Below are 21,897 nucleotides of genomic sequence, written 5' to 3'. Positions count from 1 at the left end.
CTATTCTGCAGTGCTAGTGCTACCTTGTATACCTGAGGTGATCAGGGCTAAATGTGAATAACCTGTGCAAATACTGATTTATTCTAAAAAGTTCCCAACCTGATTGCCAATTTGTGGCCACCCAGGACTGGGTTCTCAAGTGGGATGCTTCATTTCTCTAAGCCACTATTTAAATAATTGTTAGTCATATTAAAGAATGGCAATATCTTACCTGTAAGAAGCACTGCTAAACTTACAAAACCCAGTGTTTTCCAGAGCAGGCAGGAGCTGAGCAGCATTTTTTTCTACAGGAGATCAGGGGCTAGTTACTTGTTGCTTGTGGCTCCTAAGAGCTGAGGCACTGGGGTCAGGCACAAAGCTGCGTCTCTGTTGGTCGCTGGTTGTTTACAGTGTGCCTTGTCCTGAGCCACGATAAGGCATTAGCATTGGATGGGGAGATGCACATATTGCCCAACTTGCTGGGAAATCAGTAAGGAGTTTGCCAGCACAGTTTAGGGAGGGCAAGGGGAGGTTTCTCATTATTGAGTGAGGCAGTCTGGCTTCCCTGCTGCTGCCAATCCCACCAGGAAATTTTCAGATTAACTCGTTTACTGTAAACATGTTTTGTGTACACACACACTCTGTCATGTTCTCTGTTCCCCCCCCCTTCATCTGTCTGAGTCTGTCTGTCTTGCTCAAACACACACACACACTCACATATATATATATAAAAAATAGATAAAAATAAATATATATATAAATTTTTTTTTCATATAGAAGACATAAGTATGCCTTACTTACAGGGCTCAACCCTGTATCTCATGCTCCAAGAGAAAGCTCAGAACATCAGGTGATGGCTAAACTGATTGGGACCAAGGGGATGTGCTCTGTATCCTGCAGCATCCAGAGTTTAGCTGCTTGGTAAGGATGGCAAGTTATGGTTTCCAATTTCCAGCTTCTGGGTTATTAAACACAGATTAAACAAAGTAGCAACAGCAGCAGAAAATGGGGGGGGGGGGGGAAGTCCTGAGAACATGAACCTACTTTCTGTGTGCATATCACTAACTGCATACCAGTTCTCTCTGTGTATATTGTATCAGCAACTGCATGGTATTTCTATTTGTAGTATTGGGGTTGGTTTTTTTTTAAATGGGGCTAGGAACCTCACATGCTTATATCCATTTATGGGAAAAGCTGAATAGCTAGCAAAATGGCCACAAAAGTTCAATCATTTCTACCCTGTACATTTACTAGCAGATTAATCCAATTATATAGATAATGCTTACATGCTAGGGGTGTGACTGACCCCATCTGTAACCCGCAGGGTTCAGAGTCACGGCCTTTCACCCAACAGCCTGTCACGCACAGCCACTGCCAAGCCTCCATGCTGACCTAGTCCGCCCACCAAACCAGCTCGGTGCACACACGCTTTCTCTCCAACAAACTCTGTAGTGGTTGTTACTGTCACCATCAGAGCTGAACTGTTCATTTTGTCCACAGATGGTTTTGTTGAGACAGGGACATTCTGCTTTCATGTTATGTTATGCAACACATTTATGTATACAGCACTTTTTCAGGTTTCTTTTCATTTATTTTTTCATCCACTTGCTTCTGTTAGTTGTAGTGTAACACATTACGACCAGAAAATCCAGGAGCAGTGAAGCCAATGGTGAGGCCTCCATTGCATTAACAAAGCTGTGCCTTTTTATGCCATCTGAGGGACATCTTGATAAACAGGTATGGTAGGACTGTAACACTTCCACAAAACAGTTCTGGGGCAGCATGAATGGCAACTTCCTTATTATTAGTAAAATGCCTTTGTATACATTACTGATAGGTAAAAGTTCATTAGCAAAACAAGTCTTTAATAATGAAGGCCAAGGTTTATGTTTCTAGACAGATCAACAGGACCTGGCTCCAAACAGTTTACATTTTTGAGCCAGGCTGACACACACAACAATCTTCTTCCTTGCAAGATGAGCAATACACAGCTGGGAAAATAGTCCTTGGGAAATTTTTGCCTATACATTCTTTAAGATGCATCTGTATTTTAAGTTTTTTCCTGCCAAAATCTATCCAGGTGTCCAGCAAGAGCCATTGATCAATACTCTAAGTCCTCAGGAGATCAGGAGCTGCACATAAACCTGCTACTTGTTTGTCTCAACTTACACAGTACATATAGCACATTAGCATAATTAGTATAGTGGATAAACTTCTGGCTTGAACAGATAAAAGTTGTGTTTGTGACACACGAAGAGAATGAATGGCAGCTTTTCTTTGATGATCATCACAGTCAGGCACTCTCTTTCTACCTCAACATCTGTTTGGGAGACACTGTACAAAGGAATTTAGTTAGGAGAGAGACATGAGGTGGCAGCATTTCTCCAGTGTAGAAGATCTAACACGATGCTGCTTAAACCATAAAGTTAGGATTAAGTGACTCTTGGGGACCATACATAGTTAACCCTTGTATTGCAGATTAAGTTCATCCTTGTTGCCTAATGACAAACAAAACTGATCATAGGGGATAAATGTGACCTCACACTCTCCCAATTGAAACAAACCTGGGATTAATCCACAGTCCTTTGCAAAAAGTAGTTTGTAACTTTATAGGCCAATATAGCACAGGAGCACAGAAACATCCTTGTCGTCAGTCTAGATCATAGCCAATCCACCACGAACACCAGTTATCTTACCTGTCAGAAGGAGAGGCTGTCACTATCTCCAGCAGGAGTAACAGAGTATGGTACCCACGCTTAGTAGCTGAGTACTGGCACAAACAGGGACATGCTTGCTGCACAGACTTGCTCCCACAGCTGTGGAGGGACACACAGCCATCTAGTGGCTAGTTCTTCGGTGAGAAAGTGCTGGACAGGGTAGTGGTCCAACTTTTCACCTCATGCTACATGTATTTGTTGATGCTTTTGCAGTTATTTCTATGCACTCTATTTTATCCCGAAATTACATCAAACCTAGTAAGCCATGCAATAAACCTGACATTTGGGAGCAAAAATTATGACAGAATACTGTATTGCACAAACCTAAGAGATGATAAAAATAAAAATCTAATACTTTTCACCAAGTTTCTATTAATCACAAGGACTAAACAGTGATCACACATGTAGTGAAAGATAAATTTATATCACAATTCCAAAATCTAATAAAATTCAATTATGTTGGTAAACTAAAATCCTACAAGAGTGTAAGAGGCTGAGTTAAACAGTGATGACCGCAACATTAAAAAAAAAAAACAAACAAAACCTAGAAAAAGAGGCACCTTTACATACATGGTAGGAAAAAGCTTTTATTCTATGATTGTTGTTTTATAGGACAATACTCATGTTGTTTCAAAAACGTAGGTAATAATTGAAACACAACAGTAACAGCACATACCCAGTGAAGGTGCTTTAAATATTACATACATGTTAATATCTTCTACAAAAGAGGCCGACACACAGTTAGTGATATTCAGCCTTCGCCCATCAAAGCAACCCCCAGCTGTATGCAATGCTAACTCCAGCAAGGAAATTGGACCCCAGATTTTCCTGTTGTCTAACTAGAAGCAAGAGATCTGCTGATCCTTAGTCAGAGTTGGGCAAGTCATCTTCGCCTGTGCCCATGAAAGGTTTGAGGTTCAGTCATTGGTTTGCGTATCTAAGTCATACTTCGCCTTTATCGAAAGAATGCACAGAGCAGCAATAAAAAGTAAACTGTATTTTGTTGTCTTATGCTGATTAAAAAAACAAACTCTGTCCTTTATGTCTTAGATAATGAAAGACACTGAGTGCTAAAAAATTCAATTTCCAAGAAAATATCCTTTTCTTTCTTTCCATTTAAAATTTAAAATTCCTTTTGGTGAATGCAAAGCTGTCAACTTTGATTTTTGGAAGCATCCTCATCATTAGTGGACTTCTCTTTCTTTGGGTTTTTAAAGGGTGACTGCTAGTGTCAAAACACAAGTTTTTTAGGCACCTCCCATGAGAATTCATTTCTTCCAAAGTGACCATAACATGCAGTCTTCTGGTAAATGGGCTTTTTTAGGTCCAAATCCCTGTGTGTATAACAAAAAAGGAGAGAAAATTATTCACATTAATATACTTCATGATAACCACCATTAAAATCCTGATGTTATCATCTATTTCATGCCCTTAGTCAAGCAAGCATATTCTGGAGATGCAAGCACACCAGTAAATATGTCCCATGGAAAACCATAAAAGTGACAACAAAACTTAAATGTGAATACTTGAGGGCTACAGGGAAAAATCCTTGTTATTGAGCATTATTAATGTTAATGGAAAAGATTAAATAACCTTCAATTCCTTTTGTAAAACAAAACATATTTTTTCACAACAAAATAACTTAAAATTCTTGGAATACAGATGTTACTTTATTTTATTTGAATTCCACATACCATATAAGGCCAAAGTATATGCTTCACATGAAACTTGAAAAGTACATCTGTTTTATCTTAAAAGATATGGCACACTGGTAGATTCATAAAAAGCATCAACTGTGAAGACTGACTGAATGGTAGAATGAGAGAAAGTCTCTTTTGTACTGCATGGAATAATCCCATGCTAGTTCAAGAGGCTGACTCTTATATTGTACCACCTAATGGTTTTGCAAGAAATCATTTCTAGTATGTGATCACCAAGATATTGTCCTTTGTGTGTGTTTCTTTACCTGACAATGACTCCAGGCCGAAGATCAAAGTTTTTGTGCACAATGTCCAGCAGCTCTTTCTCTGTTTTTTGGGAAGTTCCGTAAGTGAATAGTGAAATGGACAATGGATGAGCTACCCCGATGGCATAAGAAACCTATGGCAAAAAAGACACCATAGCAAATAAACACGGCACCTCAGTGGGCAGCAGTATGCAACAGAAGAAAGCATTCACTCATGAACCATCTTAGGAAAACTAAGGCCTCTCCTTTACTTCCCACAGTTGTGCAATCATCTGTATTTGTAGAAAAAAAAAGAGAAAACTTTGAAAATGTTGAGATCACTGGATAACTTTCTTCCCCATTATCCAGTCACCCCATGCTCATTTCCATGACACTGTGTCAGAGGGTTGAGGGCTCAATAAATGTCCAGAAAAACAGCCAATAAAATGAAAGCTAAATGAAAACTTCCAGCTTCAAGAAGCTGATAGGCTATTAGTGACATTACAGTGGTCTTGAATCAAGCACATGAAGGTCCTCCTTTCTTCAACCCCAAGTCATCATCAAGAGTGCTTCTACTACAGTGTCTTGTACGAAGTGTATTCAAGGTAAAGTTGAAAAGGAAGATTCTGTTTGAGAGAAGCAACATTCATAGCAAACCATACCTGAACCAGAACACGGCGACAGAGACCAGCTTTCACAAGAGACTTGGCCACCCAACGGGCTGCGTACGCAGCTGATCGGTCCACCTTCGTATAGTCTTTGCCAGAAAAGGCACCACCTCCATGGGCTCCCCAGCCACCATAAGTATCCACAATGATCTTTCGACCAGTAACACCAGCATCACCCTGAATCAGTAAAAGAATTTGTCCATTTTACAATCCATTTCATTATAACTGTCAAACAAGGCTATGCATCTTTCAGCAGACTTACAACAATGTGTAAGTAAGTTCATCACATATGGCTTGCTGTGGGGTAGCTGAAGGAATGAACTCGTCTCACTGAGCTACAACAGTGCCTATAAACATTCTTTAAAGCCAGATTCATAAGACAAACCATTCACTAATAGTGTTTGGTAGTCAAGCGAACAGGTTTACACCCAGATAGCTAGAACATGCACTGCCTGTTTCAAAAGTAAGTATTCCCGTAAGTCTATCATCTACCACATCCAAACTTAATACAGGATATTGCTAACAAACTACATGCCATATAGGCATCACTGATAGATTTTACACTGTTAAAAAAAAAAAAAAAAAAAAATCAGGCTTTCATGTCTTTTGGTCAAAATCTGAAGTTGTGTGACTATGAAATAGTATATGTCTTAAGGTATGCCAGTGCTATCTTATACACCATTACATGGAGGCTGGCACCCACCACTTCCAGTGCAGTATCATTACAGAGACTGTCATACAAATATGTACTAAAAACACATTTCCAATCCCAAAATACTTATAGTCAATTTAAACTATACACAACAGGTATGGAGTAGTAGGCAGTTATAGGTAAATGACAAAGAAGGATTACTTCTTTCTAGGAACAGATACTTATAGATTAATATTCTAAACTATTAAATAAGGAAGGGCAGATAACCTTCTAGTGCCTACACAGCTATCCTGATTGTTCTTTACAAGTACTTGACATTTTCATTTCGTCTTGGTTAGCTGATCAATACCTGACTAATTGTCTGACATCCAATACACTAAATGCTTAAGCTTTCTGGTGTGAATGGAAACATGGTCAAATTTGACATTCAGTCTCCACCTGTGCAGGCAGGTTGAAATTCTTTGTCTACAGAATATCATGTCAGTAAAATTCAACTGCTGGAATGTTTGCACAGCAAACACAAGTGGAGAGTCAAAGTTTTTCTTAGAAAGACTGTGCATATACACAGAAGAAAACTTTTGGCACTGTTTGTTCCATTCTGCTAAGAAAGCAGAGAGATGTAAATATGAACTGCAGCCAGCTGAGCTTGTCTAAAGGACCCTGTCCTCCTGGGGTTCTTCTACTTGACAGTTGCAGTGAGAACACCGTGTGCGCCATCATGCCTTGACGGCAGAACTGAGTGAGAGGAAGAGAAATGGACAAGTGAAGGGAAAACCCCACTGCTCATTTCAAAGGTGCTGAAAGAGCACAAATACATTTGTAAAGCATGTGGAAGTCACTTTTGTGATGCACTGTAATGTCCTCACAGTACTAGCAGGTGCTGCTGTTGGGAAAAAGGTGATCGCAGCAAAATTACTAATTTTGGCATAGCCAGAATTCAAGGTACCACCGTGCTTGAAAACATAAGGTGAAAATCCCAAGTGAAATACATGTCTCTTCCTTAGATGAACTGAGCTGGAGATTAAGACAGCCTTCCACAGCTAGGGTTGTTAAAAATAAAACTTAGTAATACTCTAACAAAAAGTAATCAGAAAGTTAAAGACATAAAAGACACGGAAAGAAATATTTATTTTCTGTTTGCTCCAATGCCATTGTGAATTACACAAGTGATGATAGCAGTCGTAAGGCCATGGACGCACAAGCAGATTGACCCATACTAAGTAAACTTATCCCAGGTTTAAAAAGCTGCAAACATACACTGCAATGTGCCTGTGTTTGTATGTGCAAAAATAAGCAATCAGTTCTAACACAAGAGTAGAAAAGGTATTCCTGGTTGGTTTACCAAATGTAGTTACATTACGTTTCCAAATGGGTGCAGTTCAGTGCACACCTAAAAGATTTAGATTTTTAAATGGGTGTATTTCAGTGCACACCCAAAAATTTTCATATGTGTAGCCTTTCTGCATGTAGCTGTGGTTGCTGCATTGGTTCATTTTCTCCAAGTTACAGCTCAAGTTTGCCTCTCCATTTGTTCAGAGTCTAGGGTGTCAATGATACACAAAATTACACTGACACAACCAATTCAACTACACAAAAATACATTTTTTTGTATAATCATTATTATAAATGATTGTTCTCAACACCTTCCTACCTGTTCCATGCCACTAATGTAAAAAAAGACACAGCACCTTAGAAATAATTCTGGCAAATTCCAGTAAGTGAATGAATTTGAACGGCAAATGAAAAACAATGTCCACTTGGATTTGTTGTAAAATTGGACCTAACTTCAGGAAGGAGCTTTGAAATTTTTCTGTGATAGTTCTGAAGGGAACTGAAGACTAAAACATTGGGAATGGTGAATTTGTTTTTAAAAATTAAATCTCAAAAGTCCTGATCCTACAGAGAGTGGAAGTTCTGCCTGACTTCTGTGAGTCCAGGATAAAATTATAAAACCCAGCTCCTACATTGCCTAGATAAAGCAAAAGCAACATTTATTTTCTCACCAGGAGAAGCCTATCAGGAACTGATTTTTGAAAAGATGAACACCTCCAGCTCTCACTGGTGTCAGGTGGAACAGTGCGAGCTATACAGATCTGAAAACCAGGTTCACTGTAAGAGAAGTAAACCTTCTTTTGTCCACCTCTCTTTAAGGCGTGCTTCCCGTGAGAAAGGATTGTGTGTCTCAGTGCTGGACTCGAGAGAGTTTGAGGAAACCCAGGGTTGGGCTGTACATCCCACATGCAATATAAGACTCAGCTCAACTTGCCTGCCTAGTCACAACACATGATATAACCATGCCTTCAAAGGTTACTTTGGAACACAACACATGAAACCCTGGGTGCTTCTCCCACACACACAACTGCAGTTAAAGCTTCCACTAGACAGCTTGCTTCTCACATCTTGGGACAGACATGCCAAAAAGCTGAGCATTTCTTTTAAGACACACACCCAATGACAAAGGCAAGCTGATAAAAGCACCAAAATAATACAACACAAACCTGAGGTCCTCCAATAACAAAACGTCCACTAGGTTGAAGGTGATAAATAGTTTTCTCATCCAAGTATTTTGCAGGGACAACAGCTTGAATCACACGATCCTTCAGGGTTCTGCGCATATTCTCCAGCGAAATGGTTTCATCATGCTGCACAGATATCACAATGGTGTGAACACGCACTGGGATGACTGCCCCGTTCTCCTGGATATACTGAACCGTGACCTGAACAGAACAGGGAGAAGGAGGAAATAAAAACAAAAAGTTGCTATAAAATGTATTACTGGTCTACATGAAATGTCATGCTATGCTATTCCAAGAGAAAAAATTGTATCAAAATGTCAATGCTGACATTATAATGATCACTGCTCACATTGTTGCCAAGGTATGAGAAATGAAGCTTATTTTCTTTGTTTCTTTTTGCAGTGCTGAGAAAAAAAAAATAAAAATACCCAGTATGGACAATCTGATTTTCTATGTTGTCCAAAATGTGTCTTTCGGTTGGGTTTTCCAGCGAAACTCTCAAGCCTCAGAAATTCATGTTCTCGGTGCATCTTCAAAAAGGCCAGCCTGAATCTCTAAGTACAAATAAATCCTTTGGATCTCCTGTCACTTTTTGAATGAGCACAGACCACTTAGATTTGAAGGATTAAATGTTTCTTCACTGGCTGGTGGTGAAGTGCTCCTAGCACTCGGACGCATTTTCCAACAGTCAAGAAGACAGTATCATAAGCAGTGGAAATGCTTTATCTGCTATTTGTAGGTTATGTAGCAGGAATCCTGATACTCTGAACACCATCAATTGCTGTCTTTAAAAATATTTAAGATTTCTGGAAAGAAAAAGTGTTAATTTTCAACTATCTATCATCTGGACTATCCATAGCAGTATTTACCTGTGTCTTAGAGTCAGGCCTCAGCCAAGGAAGTTCTCCATTACGCCTCAGCTCTGCTAACCTGGCATTCAGTTTATGAGCAAGAATAATTGTTAGAGGCATACATTCTTCTGTCTCATCTGTTGCATAACCAAACATTAAACCCTACAGGAGGAAAAGAGATACTTCAATCACTGTTACAAGCACCACAACCAAAGGCAATGAGATTTCATCTGAAGCAAAGAGTAAACAGTACCCTCAGGTTTGCTTTCTACTGTTTTACATTACAGTGCAAGAAGCCTAAACTCAGATCAGGCTTCAACATGCTACAGTGTAATGAGAAACAAACCAGATTCCTAGAATTTTTTACTGAAAGCCTGAAGGCTTACATGTTGAGCTGGAAACCTGGACAAAAATGGAGAAGTTTCTGTGAAAAAAATCAGGTTCTTTCATAGAAAAAAAAAACCAACGTGTTGGAGCAAAACAATTTCAGGACTATCCTGTCATAGGAAAGGTGCTCTTGTTAGCCTGGATAGGTTGTAGAGGCTTTTATATATGAATACAGACACACTTATACTGCAGCTCACGTCTGACATTTCAGAGGAATGGGATGTGAATACTCCATGAAGGATGTACCATTCAACAGTTATGGCACCTGCCTCAGATTTTCAGTGCCACACGCTTCTAGTCACAGCTTCTGCTGTTATTCAGTCACGTTCCCTGCATCAGATTATAATTTGTTAAATATAGTTTGTAGCATTTTCTTTATCCTCATGCAGTGTATGTTGTGATAAAAAAAAAAAGAAAAAAGACAGGAATGGACTTTGATACAATGGAAAGGGAGGCCACCAAAGTGTCACAGAAAGTCAGATGTTTTTTCACCTGATGTAGTATTATGTCCCCATGACAGCATAAGCGCATTTTAATTTAGTCCTCAAGGGTTTTTTGAACAATATTAGCTTGGCTCCTGGACTCTGATATCTGCACTTGTGGTTCTCAACAGCATTGTTATAAACTAGATATTACTACTAATGACAACTACTGTAAATGTTAAACTCACACTGGCATCAGTCAGATTATGGAGTTTTTATGTTAGCATCTTTCTCTTGGGAACACACCATAATTATCTACATATTTAGCTCATAGAAATGCAGCTTGGGCAGCCTTAATTATGTGGAACACCTATTACAATAACTGCCTCTGGGAAATAAGTGAGAATGAAAAGTACTCTGGCGTATTTGCCTTCATTGTACTAATGCTGCAGACACTTGAAACATCACCTAATTTTTTGCTGTGTAAAATCTCAAGAGCTCTGTGAAAGTGAAAATATCCTTCGTTTATTCTATCTTACAAGACAAGTGTGGCTGCAAGACGGTCTAATGAATCTAAAACTACTCAACAAAAACATGAAATAAATAAACAAAAAACCTTTGCTAAGTTCTAAAGGACACACCCTCTGCTACTACAAACTGCCAGAGCTCTCCTGACTTGCATGGAGTGCTATAACAAACACCAGGCAAAAGTCTGCCCTCAAAGAACTTTCCACTGTTTTAATAAAAATATATTTTTTAGTCTGTGCCAGCCCAAGATGGAAGTGTAGAAATCTTCATATGGGTTTTGATTTATAAAGTAGGGCAATGAGATGGGGCAAACTTTCCATTCAAACAGCTTTGATGTTTTAGATGTGTTGTCATGTCTACCTGATCTCCAGCACCAACATCCTCTTCATCCCTGTGCAGATGAACACCTTGGGCAATATCAGGTGACTGCTGTTCCAGTGCCACTAAAACATTACATGTCTTGTAGTCAAAGCCTATTTGGAAAAAAAGAATAGCAGCAAATTAGCTTTTTCTGTCAGAATTAAGGAAAGTAACACGGAACCATATGACAAAATTTTCATTCTGAAGGATATCAGAATGAACTCACATTCTGATGGATACCATATGACAAAATTCTCATTCTGAAGGACATCCATTCAGAACTCACAATCCAACGGCTATTTTTAGTTAATTTTTTTGTCAATACAACACTTACAACCTTTTTTTGGGAGAGGGTGGGGCATATAGGGTTGCCTTTATTGCTTGTTACTTCTTGTTTTCTCTTGCGTTGGCACTCTGTGCCAAGCCAATTCAGATTATGAATTGTTAACTGCAGAAAACTAGTCAAAAAAGTAAATAATAAGCCTCTCCCAAATAAATAGTATTAAAAACCTCTATGTAACTTCGTAGGAGCTGATGTTTTCAGCAATTGAAGGCTCTGCTCTCTGATGCATCATTTGTAATACATGTAAAACAGTGTCTGTACCTAAATCTCTCGTGGGAGTTTGTGTGAGAGCCACAAACAGAGGAAAAAAAAACAGATTTCAAGTCTCACAGCAAATCTGGAAGTAGGAATTTACTTTGCATTACTTTCAAAGACCAAAGGGAAGGTTTTAAAAAGAAACTGAAAGACTTACAGAAGATTGTGGCAAAATTCTTCACCTGTTCCTAGGTATATTAATAGTAACTTGCTTCTCTCCAAATCCAACCTTCCCTAGAACTGTAGCTACTGGCAGCTGCTCACCAAACTCATGTTCAGCCAACACAACATATATACATGTTCATATGCATATGATCCATTTGAAGAATTCTCTTCACCCTCTTTTAAGCAGGCTATGTAGAGAAGAAAATTATATTTCTGTGTGCAACTGTTTGTTTTAGCTTTTTGTTTTACTTCTGCATAGAAATTGGTTTTTACTCGGTCACGGCATGTCCCCTTATCATTTTTGGCAGTTAGGATAAAAAGGAGATTTATGACCTACTAGATTTGCCAGCATTTTCTGAAAGCACTGCTGTTACATGATGGTGGAAGTAACCTACAGATGTGCTGCTATAATATTCTCCCACCACAATCTCCCTGTAAATTCAATAGCAATTAAAGGACTGCAAGAAACAACTTTTTTTAACCAAAAGCTCTTAGAAGATACACTTCACTGTAACAGTATACTTGGAATATTTGTAATGTGTAAACAGATATATGGTAAATCAGAAGGTGAAATGTGTCTGGTATATAAAGCATTTTGTCTTTTTTATCATTTGCACATTACACGAACCAGATTTGGACTGCACACTCCTCAGTGTAGGAGCAGTTGTTCAGAGTTAACAGATCACCTTGCACAGTGAGAACCTGCTTTACACATGGGAAGTCTACATGCTACCACAGTACAAATATATAATGGTACAATGAAATGAACTAGGTTTCTTTTTCCCCTCTTGCACCAAGATGCATCAATCAGCTTGCCAAATGAATAACTGAGACTGGAGTTCTCACAGGTTTGGAGGAGTGGTAGATTCTGTGGCTTAAGTTGCAGTTAACTATTCTGGCCTAATACCACAGTTCAAAGTATATTCTGCCTACTCCCTTTCAGTTTTAACTAATATATGATGTTTTTTCTATTTACTGGGATAAAGCCAGAAAGTGTATCATGTAGCACCATGTAAGCAGCTTTCCCACAGGATATTCATTTTTCACCAGGCTTGCTAAAGCCCATATATGGAAGTGGTGACAGACCTGTTTTGCAGTTGCCTATTGCTAGTTTTTCAAGGATTTCATGAGTTTTTACACCAACCTTTAGCTGAATCATCATAGCCAATATGTCTAATTGCATCTCGGACAACTCGTTGATAATCCACAATAGCACGAGATGTGATCTCCCCACAGAGCAACACCATTCCTGTCTTACATACTGTCTCTGAAAAGAGAGATGAAAACAGGATTACAACTGCAGAATAACCCAGCCCACTAAGACAAATTGCTATATTTGTGATGATGATGATTTTGAGAGATCTACTGGGTATATTCAGTGTAAATCCTTTCTACCCATATTTTTAGCAATATTAACTCCTTCAGAAGCAGAAATTCTTTTCATATTCGCCACATGTATGAAAGTAAGGAAAACACTATTATGTAATTTGCAAATGGGAAAGTCAAAACACTGAGCATGACTCAGTGATATGCACAGATTTTAGGGAAATGTAGCATTAAGCTGTGATGTCTAAATCCACTTAATCTTAATCACTCTAAGATACATATTGAGGCTAAAAAAAACTCATCAGTGATCAATTGTTTTGAAAACTTGCCTCCAGTCCCAGAAGGAAGATTCTGAAGATGGGGTATAGTTATATAATGCATGAACTGGGGTAATGACCTGAGGGTTGATGGTACAACTCTTTCTGAAGAGATTTCAAAAAAACAAGCAGTTATGGGGACTTGGACTGAAAAAATGACTACTTTATTAAATATAGTATATGAACTTTACAACAAAACATTCAAATACTCTTTCAAAAATCCTCTGTAATGAAGCCCAATCTGTTTCTCCCAGGAAAATTCAGTCCATACACAAAATTAACTATCCTACCCTTCTACAGCCTGCTTAGGCTTGTCTTTTACTGTTTCTTCTCATCTCTCCTTCTCTTGAAGACTGTAATTCTTACATAATTTTTTGAGAGTAAAATGAGTTCGCAAATGATAGCATCAAGGTCTTTGCAAACATCATAAAAAAAAAAAAAACAGTGACTGGGTGATGACTGAAAGCAAAGCAGCAAACAACTTACCACAAGCAACCTTGGCATTTGGGTCCTGTTTGAGATGGGCATCCAGTACAGCATCGCTGATTTGATCGCAGATTTTATCTGCAAGACATCAAAGTTGTGATTCAAAACCATAGCTCTCTATGCAAAACATAGACTGTTTGCATCACTTTGAATAGACAGGTGTTTCAGCAAGGAATTCTTTTATTGCTTATTACTGTAGTATTTAAGCTAGCTAAATAGAAAGACATTTGAAATATCCTGCAAGCAAAGCAAGTAGATACAATGGGGTATTCACTTACTGGTGTAAACTAATACTGACTACAACTTTACTTGTAGTTTTCTGCACTCAAGTGTAAAACAAGTATATTATGCACAGAATTACCTGACAGGCTAAGGGAATTTACTCCAGCCTTCTTCTTCTCTAACACCACAAGCCAATACAGCGTGCACTCCACATCAGTAGTATTCTAACAAGAAGGTAATATTCCACCATCAACTTCCATCTCCCCAAGAGAAAGTTAGAATGTACCTGACCAACACTGCTGGTAAAGCCTGAGAAAGTTTTTAAATTAATACAGACAATGCACATCTCAGAGTCAAGTGCCTGTTTTGGGTTTGCTTCCTCTCACTGCTTCCTACCATCCCGCAATGCCACCTCCTAATAATCACTGCAACACACCTAAGGCAGGGGAGTGAGCAGCACACACAGAAGCAAGAAGGGGTTACCAACTGAAGTTTGCCTGAGGTATATCTTGAGTATATCTTCAGTTACATCCCAAATACAAAGGTTTCAGCTCAGGTTTATCATCATAATCTTTTCTCTTTTTCTTTATTTCTTTTCTTACCTTTTAATGAATAATTAATCTTAATCAAATAATGTAGCTAATCTAATGAACACAAAAGGGCAGCACCCATAACAATGCCTTCCACATGAAAATGGTAATTTTTCTCATATATTGTTCTTTAAAAATGTCTAGTATTGCATACTATGTTTAGATGTTGCCATGCTCTGTGGTAAAATAAATTAATCTCCTGCCTTGCCATTTGCAACACAATCTGTTGGAAAGCAATGTTTTGTAAGAGTATGTCATTAGAGACTTTTAAGACATTTAACCTCAAGTCAAAATAAAGTCTAATTTATTTTCATGAGGAAGGTGTACATTTAGCTAAGAGGGACAAATCAAAGACTAGAGGACTAATGTGATTCTGACACTCTTATCTCCCATATTAACCACTTCAACACAAAAAGAACGAACACAAAAGACAGTTAGCAAATGTAGGCTGCATTGGAACTTTCATCCTTGCAAGAACTGTACATGGATTACAAAATCTGGGACAATTATTACCAAACAGGAATCAGACACCATTCTTGCAATTTAGTTAGAAGTCCATATGAACCTTGTTTAGCAAGACTGGGGACAAAGGTGGCAGGATTTGAGTAAAATGTACCTCTGCTTGCTCTCTTCAAAGTTTCCATTTTTCTAAGGAAATACAGCCATATTTTCAAGCATAAAAGCAAAAATTATTGATGAAAAAACGTATTTTTTGATTACCTGGATGGTACAACAGAGCAGCTGGGATAGGATGACCTTTTTAGTGCAGGTCTGCTAGCGATTGGGACTCCTTTGTAGTCTTTTTTTCACCACCCAGAGTTTCTATGCCAGGAAAAACCTTTTATCCCTGTCCTTGCTCCACATGAAGCATGTCTCAGCTGCATTAGATGCCAGTGTCCTATGTTTGTCTAAGTTCCCGTACGGCACATGCAGGGATATTATATGCATTCTTTCCAAAACATTCAAGAAAGTACAGATAATCCCATACTTCATCCTCATTTCTCCTCGTGGCACCTATCTGGCACAAAGAATCCTATGTTGCTTTTGCATGCTGTGGTTGAAATTAATTTATGAACTAAAACTTTCATGAAATGTCTCAAGGGAGCATTAGCCATAGGAGGCAGTGAAATCAATAAGTGAAGATTTAGCAGGATGTTTTCATGTTTTGTTGTTTTGTTTTGTTTTTTTTCCATAAACTGCATCATTAGTATCTACAGTATTTCACGGATATTGGCAGATAGAAAAGTAGCTCTTTTGTGTCCCTCTCAGAGAAATAACACAGCAAACATTCATGAACAAAAAGCACAGTCCACATTTACGGAAGGGGACAGTTTGTCTTACAAGACTGTTACTCTGAAAAGATCGTGATAGAAAGCCAGATGAACAGATGTCCATAGAAATGAAGTTATCTCCATATAATAGCATTAGTGAGACCGCTATGGAAATACTAGATTTTGGTGGTGGTATTCCAAAGATGACATTAAGAAGCTGTGGGAAGGTTTAGGACAGACTGAGAAGAATGCCCCAAAATCAGAAAAGTCTGCCTTACAGGATGAAATCTATCATCAAGTTCAATATAGTTTTGAAAGGCTGAAGGAAAGGCAACCTACCAGAGGAAATCCTTAGAGACTGTGATCCCAGTGCTTATAAGAACCTAAAAATAATATGCTGAGAGAAAAGTTTTTGTCTGATGGACAATAATGTAACTAGTTGATAGCTGGAAATCAAAGAGAGACAGATAAGGATTCAAAAAGGAAAATCTTCAAAGGGTGAGAGCCACTGAAACCATTCATCTAGAGGATATGCAGGATTCCTTGTTCCTTCAAATCTCTGGATGAAAACTGTGTATCTTTTAAAAGGTATGAATGAAATTTAACCATCATTTACTAGCAAGTTTGAAGAATTCCTGCATGTAATATTATTACCTATGTATGAAGGTCAGACTAGATTATATATCAGAGGTCCCTTCTGGTCTTTAAAATCTATGTGAGAATTTAATTAATTAAAATAATAAATTTGAATAATTTAATCTACTATGATGATAGCATATCTTTAGATTAAAATAGGCTGAGACAATCAGTTTGACAATTCATGTCATATCTGATTATTGGTGCAACAACCAGCAGTTCTAGTGCAACTAGATCCAAATACACATACAGATATATCTATCAAGACTGGAAAGAGAAATCTAGCTAGATGATTGGCTGATTAATGCATTAAATTAAAGGCATGTCTATTGGTAAAGGTCTCTGGTGTAAAATAAAACCAGCCGTTCTATTTTTAGCAATGCTTAGCAGGCTTTGTGCACTCTTCATACTGTTATTTAAATTTCTCATCTTGACCATCCCATTTCTCTTCTTAGCTGCTAAATGTGACAGGATATGTTTGTCCCTTATTTTCTTCACTATTTTGTTCCTTCTTTTTTGGAAACAGGGAAAGCATAATAGACCACCTCTGGTAAGGCATTATCATCCAAAAGAATGATGTAATAGGTAAGAATTGAGTTCATGCATAGCTTCATGTAGTGAACTACCATCCAGTTGGATAAATATTGAAAAAGGGATGTCTAGGCTGAGGATTTCTTGACTGAGCAGGAAAGTATTAGATAACCATGAATTCTTTTCATGAAATCCAATCGTCCCACAGACCCAGCCTTATGGCAGAGATGCCAATTAGCCGTAAAACAGCTCTTGCTAACTATAAAAGGAATGAGTGAGTCTAGGGGAGCTGATGATAAACCCTACTCAAGTGCCCCGCTGTCAAATTATGAAGTAGAGGAAGCATTCAACAACCAAAGTTATCTCCATTAATTAGAAGGAGCTTCACAGTTTTCCAGATAGTTGGACATAAGTTTGCTACATGAATCTAGACTATGTAAGAGCCTAACAGAAGCCGTGACATCTGCAAGTTCTCAGGACCTCCCCAAGAATTCAGTTTCACGGATTCACCACACATACACACACACACACACACACACACACATTTATGAACAGCAGTAACAGCTGAAAATGTAATTCAAAAAAGCTCTGCCCTTTGAAGCACAACAAACAGGTACAACCACACGTCTGGCTTTGATGGTGTAGCAAATATAATAAACATTGAACATTTCAAAAGGTAAGGTTGATTTGCTTAAAAACCTGTGATAATCAAAATAAAATTCAGTATTTTTAATATGTTATTTATATAAACAGAAAAAAATAAACTAGAATGTGAAATTATATAATCAAAATATGACAAACTGAGCAATTCTCAGTTTTCTGGTAAAAAATTAAAACAGTCAAGAAACGCAGATACTCATCATGAGCACTTCATAAAAAAATAAGCTTTCCACCAAAAAAAGTTTCACTAGAAAGACTTTGAATAGCTGAATTGTGCTGTATTACATTTTTCCTAATTAAAAGACTCTTGAGGAGTACTAATTGATAACTGCAGTGGTACTTCAATACTAACATTACATTGTTTAAATACCTTTTACATCTGTTTTCTTTGTTCAATACACAGTTTACTGAAGTATTATGTGTATTGTTAAGTATATACAATGTTAGATATTGTTAAGTATATATAATGTTAGATAGAGATAAGACACGCAAGCATCAACTTACTGGAAAGATCTGCATTTTCTGTTTGTTATTTTTTTCTTTTGTGATTTTTTTTCTATGAATAATCCAGAAGATAAACATACATTTTTAATACAGTTGAAAATCTGAGGGTGCTTTTAGCAGATGTTTTCTCTTATATTTTTAAAGAGAGTCATTGATACTTACTGGAAAACTGAATGGCATTCTGTTTGCAGGCAATTCCACCTGAAGTCACACCAGATAGGGGAAGGAATTAATCCTAAGTGGTTTGGTACCTGTAAGACATTGTGGGTCAGAGAAACACACAATGCCTTTCAAAGCACAGTGAAACCACTGTGCAGCATGGATGGAGACTACTGGACAAAGCAAAATGGAGCAGTGACAGAAACCAGCTATGCAAAAACAAAAATCTTTCTCTTCCCCATGCTGCTATCTATGTGCTTTTATTATATTGAAATGAAGAAGTCACATGTAAGTCTTCAGAGAGTTTGGAATTTACCCCACTAAATGCCAGGATTAAAGACCTTCTGGAAGGAAGTCCCAAATTTTATACCCAAGTGATTTTGAAGAATTTGGACTGAGAAGAGGGGATAAACAGAGTCTTGTATAAAGTCTTTGGGGAGCATAGGTAATACCTGTATGTTAATTATTGCCAGCTATTACTTGCTTCTATGGAATTTGGGCTTCTTCGTGACACACAACTCTTAGGCATTGCACAGGTATAACTCAGTTCTCTGTACACCCAAATAAATAAGCATGTAATTTCTCCTGCTTTGTTTATTAAGAAGGATGTCTCCATTAAGGCATTCAATCCTCAGCTAATATAATTAGAACAATTCCAATTTCCACCAGACAAAGATCTAGTTCAGGATCTTTACTTCACATAATATCCTCTAGCAAAATTATACTATCACATACAGAAGAGAAATAATCAAGAACACGCCAATTATCCGCTTGGTATCAAACAGAGGAACTGAAAACTCACAATAAAATTCTAGTGCTACTGGTAATGTCAAAAGCCCAACTACAGCCTCAGACACTGGGCCCCATTTTAAGAAATAGCTAAGATTTTCCTGGGTGATAAAAACCTAATGGCATGTCTACACCTCGTATAAAACCACAGACAGGGAAAGGGGAGACATCCAGGATGTAAGAGCGATCAACTTGCTGTCAGAAACTAGAGCTATCACTGAGACTATTAAGACCTATTGCTGTGCTGTGTTCAGGAGCAAGAATTTGCAGGACCACCCAGAGTTACTTACTGTCAATCTGTCCTCCCTGGATCTGGAAAACCTGTACATTTCCTTTGTCATAGGTGTTTGGGTTTTCAGTACCCTACATGAAGACCTAGGCGGTTTAAGAAAGTATAAGCATCACAGGCTTGAAAATGTTTGAGTAAATTTCAGCTTTCCACTCCCTCTACAAGAAGCTTCTTGCGTTGCCCCTTCACATCTCACAGTACCCACAGATCTGGCAGCCTCTGCCAGATGAGAGTTTGTACACAAATCTAACAAGTGGTAGCACTATTTCTCAAAGACCTGCCGAGCATTTCAGAACAGGAGGAAAATAATGGTCATGGAACTTAAAAGAAGGCCTTCTGAGGGCCAACAGCATTTTTGGAAATAAAGAAGGGAATGTCAATAAGAACTAAAAAATATGCCAAATTCTAAAGCAAGAAATAAGACAAAAAGAGAATTGGTAAAGGAAGGAAACTAAGGAACAAAGCTATACCTGGGGACTCAGGTGAATTCTTCCTGTTCTGAGGCTTACCTATTATTGCCCCAGGGGGATTAAAAATAATGATTAGAGTAGCATAAACTGTGACCTGTCATCTTTGGAAATACCATCATCAATTTAAAATTACCATATTGTATAATGTTATTTTTTCTTTTGAATCTACATTGCGCTACAGACGCTGGACGTAATTATACATAAATTTGAGATGGACCTATGTCCTAAGGTCCGAATGTGGTTGTCATTTTCTGATTGTGTTACATCAGAAAGAACCCCAACTGGCTTAACCTGATGTAGCTGCCTTGACATTGACAGAGATGTACTCAATTGCATCAGCCATGGATTTGGTCTGCTGTAATAAGTTATTATTATAGAAGAGTATAGAATTCTAGACGTAAAATTCTTGCTGCTGATCTTTTATTCTCTGCTGTGTCATTCCACCCGTTTATGATTTACTCACATAACAAGAGTACAGACCTAAAAAAGCCTTATTACAGCAAAAGGTACAGGACGCCAAATTGGCTTCTAAAATAAATACACTTTTCAGGACATCAGACAGTCTGTTGTCCCCTGGCCTCATTTGGGGGAACACTTGCTGTTGACATAAGGTACATGTTTATGGCAGGTGAACTTTTGTTTTCAATAAAGTTGAACTAACCTCTGCTGACCATACATAAAGTTTAGCAAATAACTGTCCACTATTTGCTTAAGCAATTCCATATATTGCATCAGATGATGGAATGGGAGGAAAAACAATAAGCACCTTTGCCATGTACAGCTGCTGGGACCATTGATTTTTAAAGGCTTTAAAATAGCCTGCTTAGAGATATTCCTGTTGTGGATGACAGTTTTCTTATAGCGTAGCATACATGCAGGACAGTTTCATAGGGCCCATTAAGATATGGAACTTGAGAAGCAAGTTATGCCTTCTTATCCATATGTGAAACTTGAGTCTATCAGAGATACCGTAGTGCCTCCACAGTAATACTGAAATTCAGATAAAAAGGAAGAAGCAGCAACCATAAACCCCACTGCCCTCCTCAGTGTAACACACACCCTGCAAAGGCACGTAAACTCCTGTTAGAAGCACCCTAGTTATAGTGGTTCTATAGTCTACATGGACAAGGTCCAACAGAAATAAAGTAAAAAGCGCCCTGTTACAAATAACTTCTATAATAGGATTAATAGCAGATGAATTCTTCTTCAGGCTTTTAAAACATTTTAAATGAAAATATTCTTTTTACACATTTGCCAGAGCTGGTTTCTTACCTGGATGTCCTTCTCCCACTGACTCTGATGTGAACATGAAAGTCCCTTCATCATCCAGCGTGTAATCACATAAACCATCCACTGGCCCATTCATGATTGTGATGCTTTTCCTGATGGATTATTATAAGCAGTGGTTGAAGAGTTCTACCTTTAGTGCCTTCTCTTAAAGGAAAAGGTTCTTTATCAGCAGGACTATCGCTGTCTTCACTTATTACCTCTTACACTGACTTGAATTTCAGTGTGTGAAACCAGCATGTGCTTGCATCTGTGTATGCATGCAAGGAGTATGCATGTGCCTGAAGTCTGTATCCCTACCTAGCCTGAACTGTCAGTCCCTGAGCTGCTCCTATATATGGAAAAGTGAAAGTGCCTAGATAATCATGTGAGGAAAATGGAAGAACCCATTTCTTAGCAGGGGAGTTAGTTAACTTTAGGATATTTCACTAATTAACTCGCTTCTTGGAAACATTCTGGATTCAACCCATGCAAGACTGGTTATCTTAGCAACTCAACTGAGCATGAAGTAATCCAGGAGTACTGGTGACAGTTCAGGTCAGCTGTTTCTTCAGTTTGTCTCTCCCCTAATT

At 38.1% G+C, this 21,897-nt stretch overlaps 1 protein-coding gene across 1 annotated transcript; it reads right to left on the bottom strand.

Annotated features, from left to right (window-relative positions):
- Positions 1-3,267: 3,267 nt before the first annotated feature.
- On the bottom strand, positions 3,268-21,594 carry MAT1A (methionine adenosyltransferase 1A). The gene is made up of 9 exons (XM_068399303.1): positions 21,311-21,594; positions 13,918-13,995; positions 12,933-13,055; positions 11,026-11,138; positions 9,347-9,490; positions 8,460-8,678; positions 5,304-5,486; positions 4,663-4,796; positions 3,268-4,030 (listed from the first exon to the last, which is right to left on the bottom strand). Exons 1-9 carry the CDS (start codon positions 21,402-21,404, stop codon positions 3,928-3,930), a joined length of 1,191 nt encoding a protein of 396 aa, XP_068255404.1. The 5' UTR covers positions 21,405-21,594; the 3' UTR covers positions 3,268-3,927.
- Positions 21,595-21,897: the final 303 nt, after the last annotated feature.

Source organism: Nyctibius grandis, chromosome 4, assembly GCF_013368605.1.
Source record: "Nyctibius grandis isolate bNycGra1 chromosome 4, bNycGra1.pri, whole genome shotgun sequence".
Taxonomy (NCBI): Eukaryota; Metazoa; Chordata; class Aves; order Nyctibiiformes; family Nyctibiidae; genus Nyctibius; species Nyctibius grandis.
Note: the sequence above shows the minus strand (reverse complement) of the source record. Positions and strands in the feature narration are given on the sequence as shown.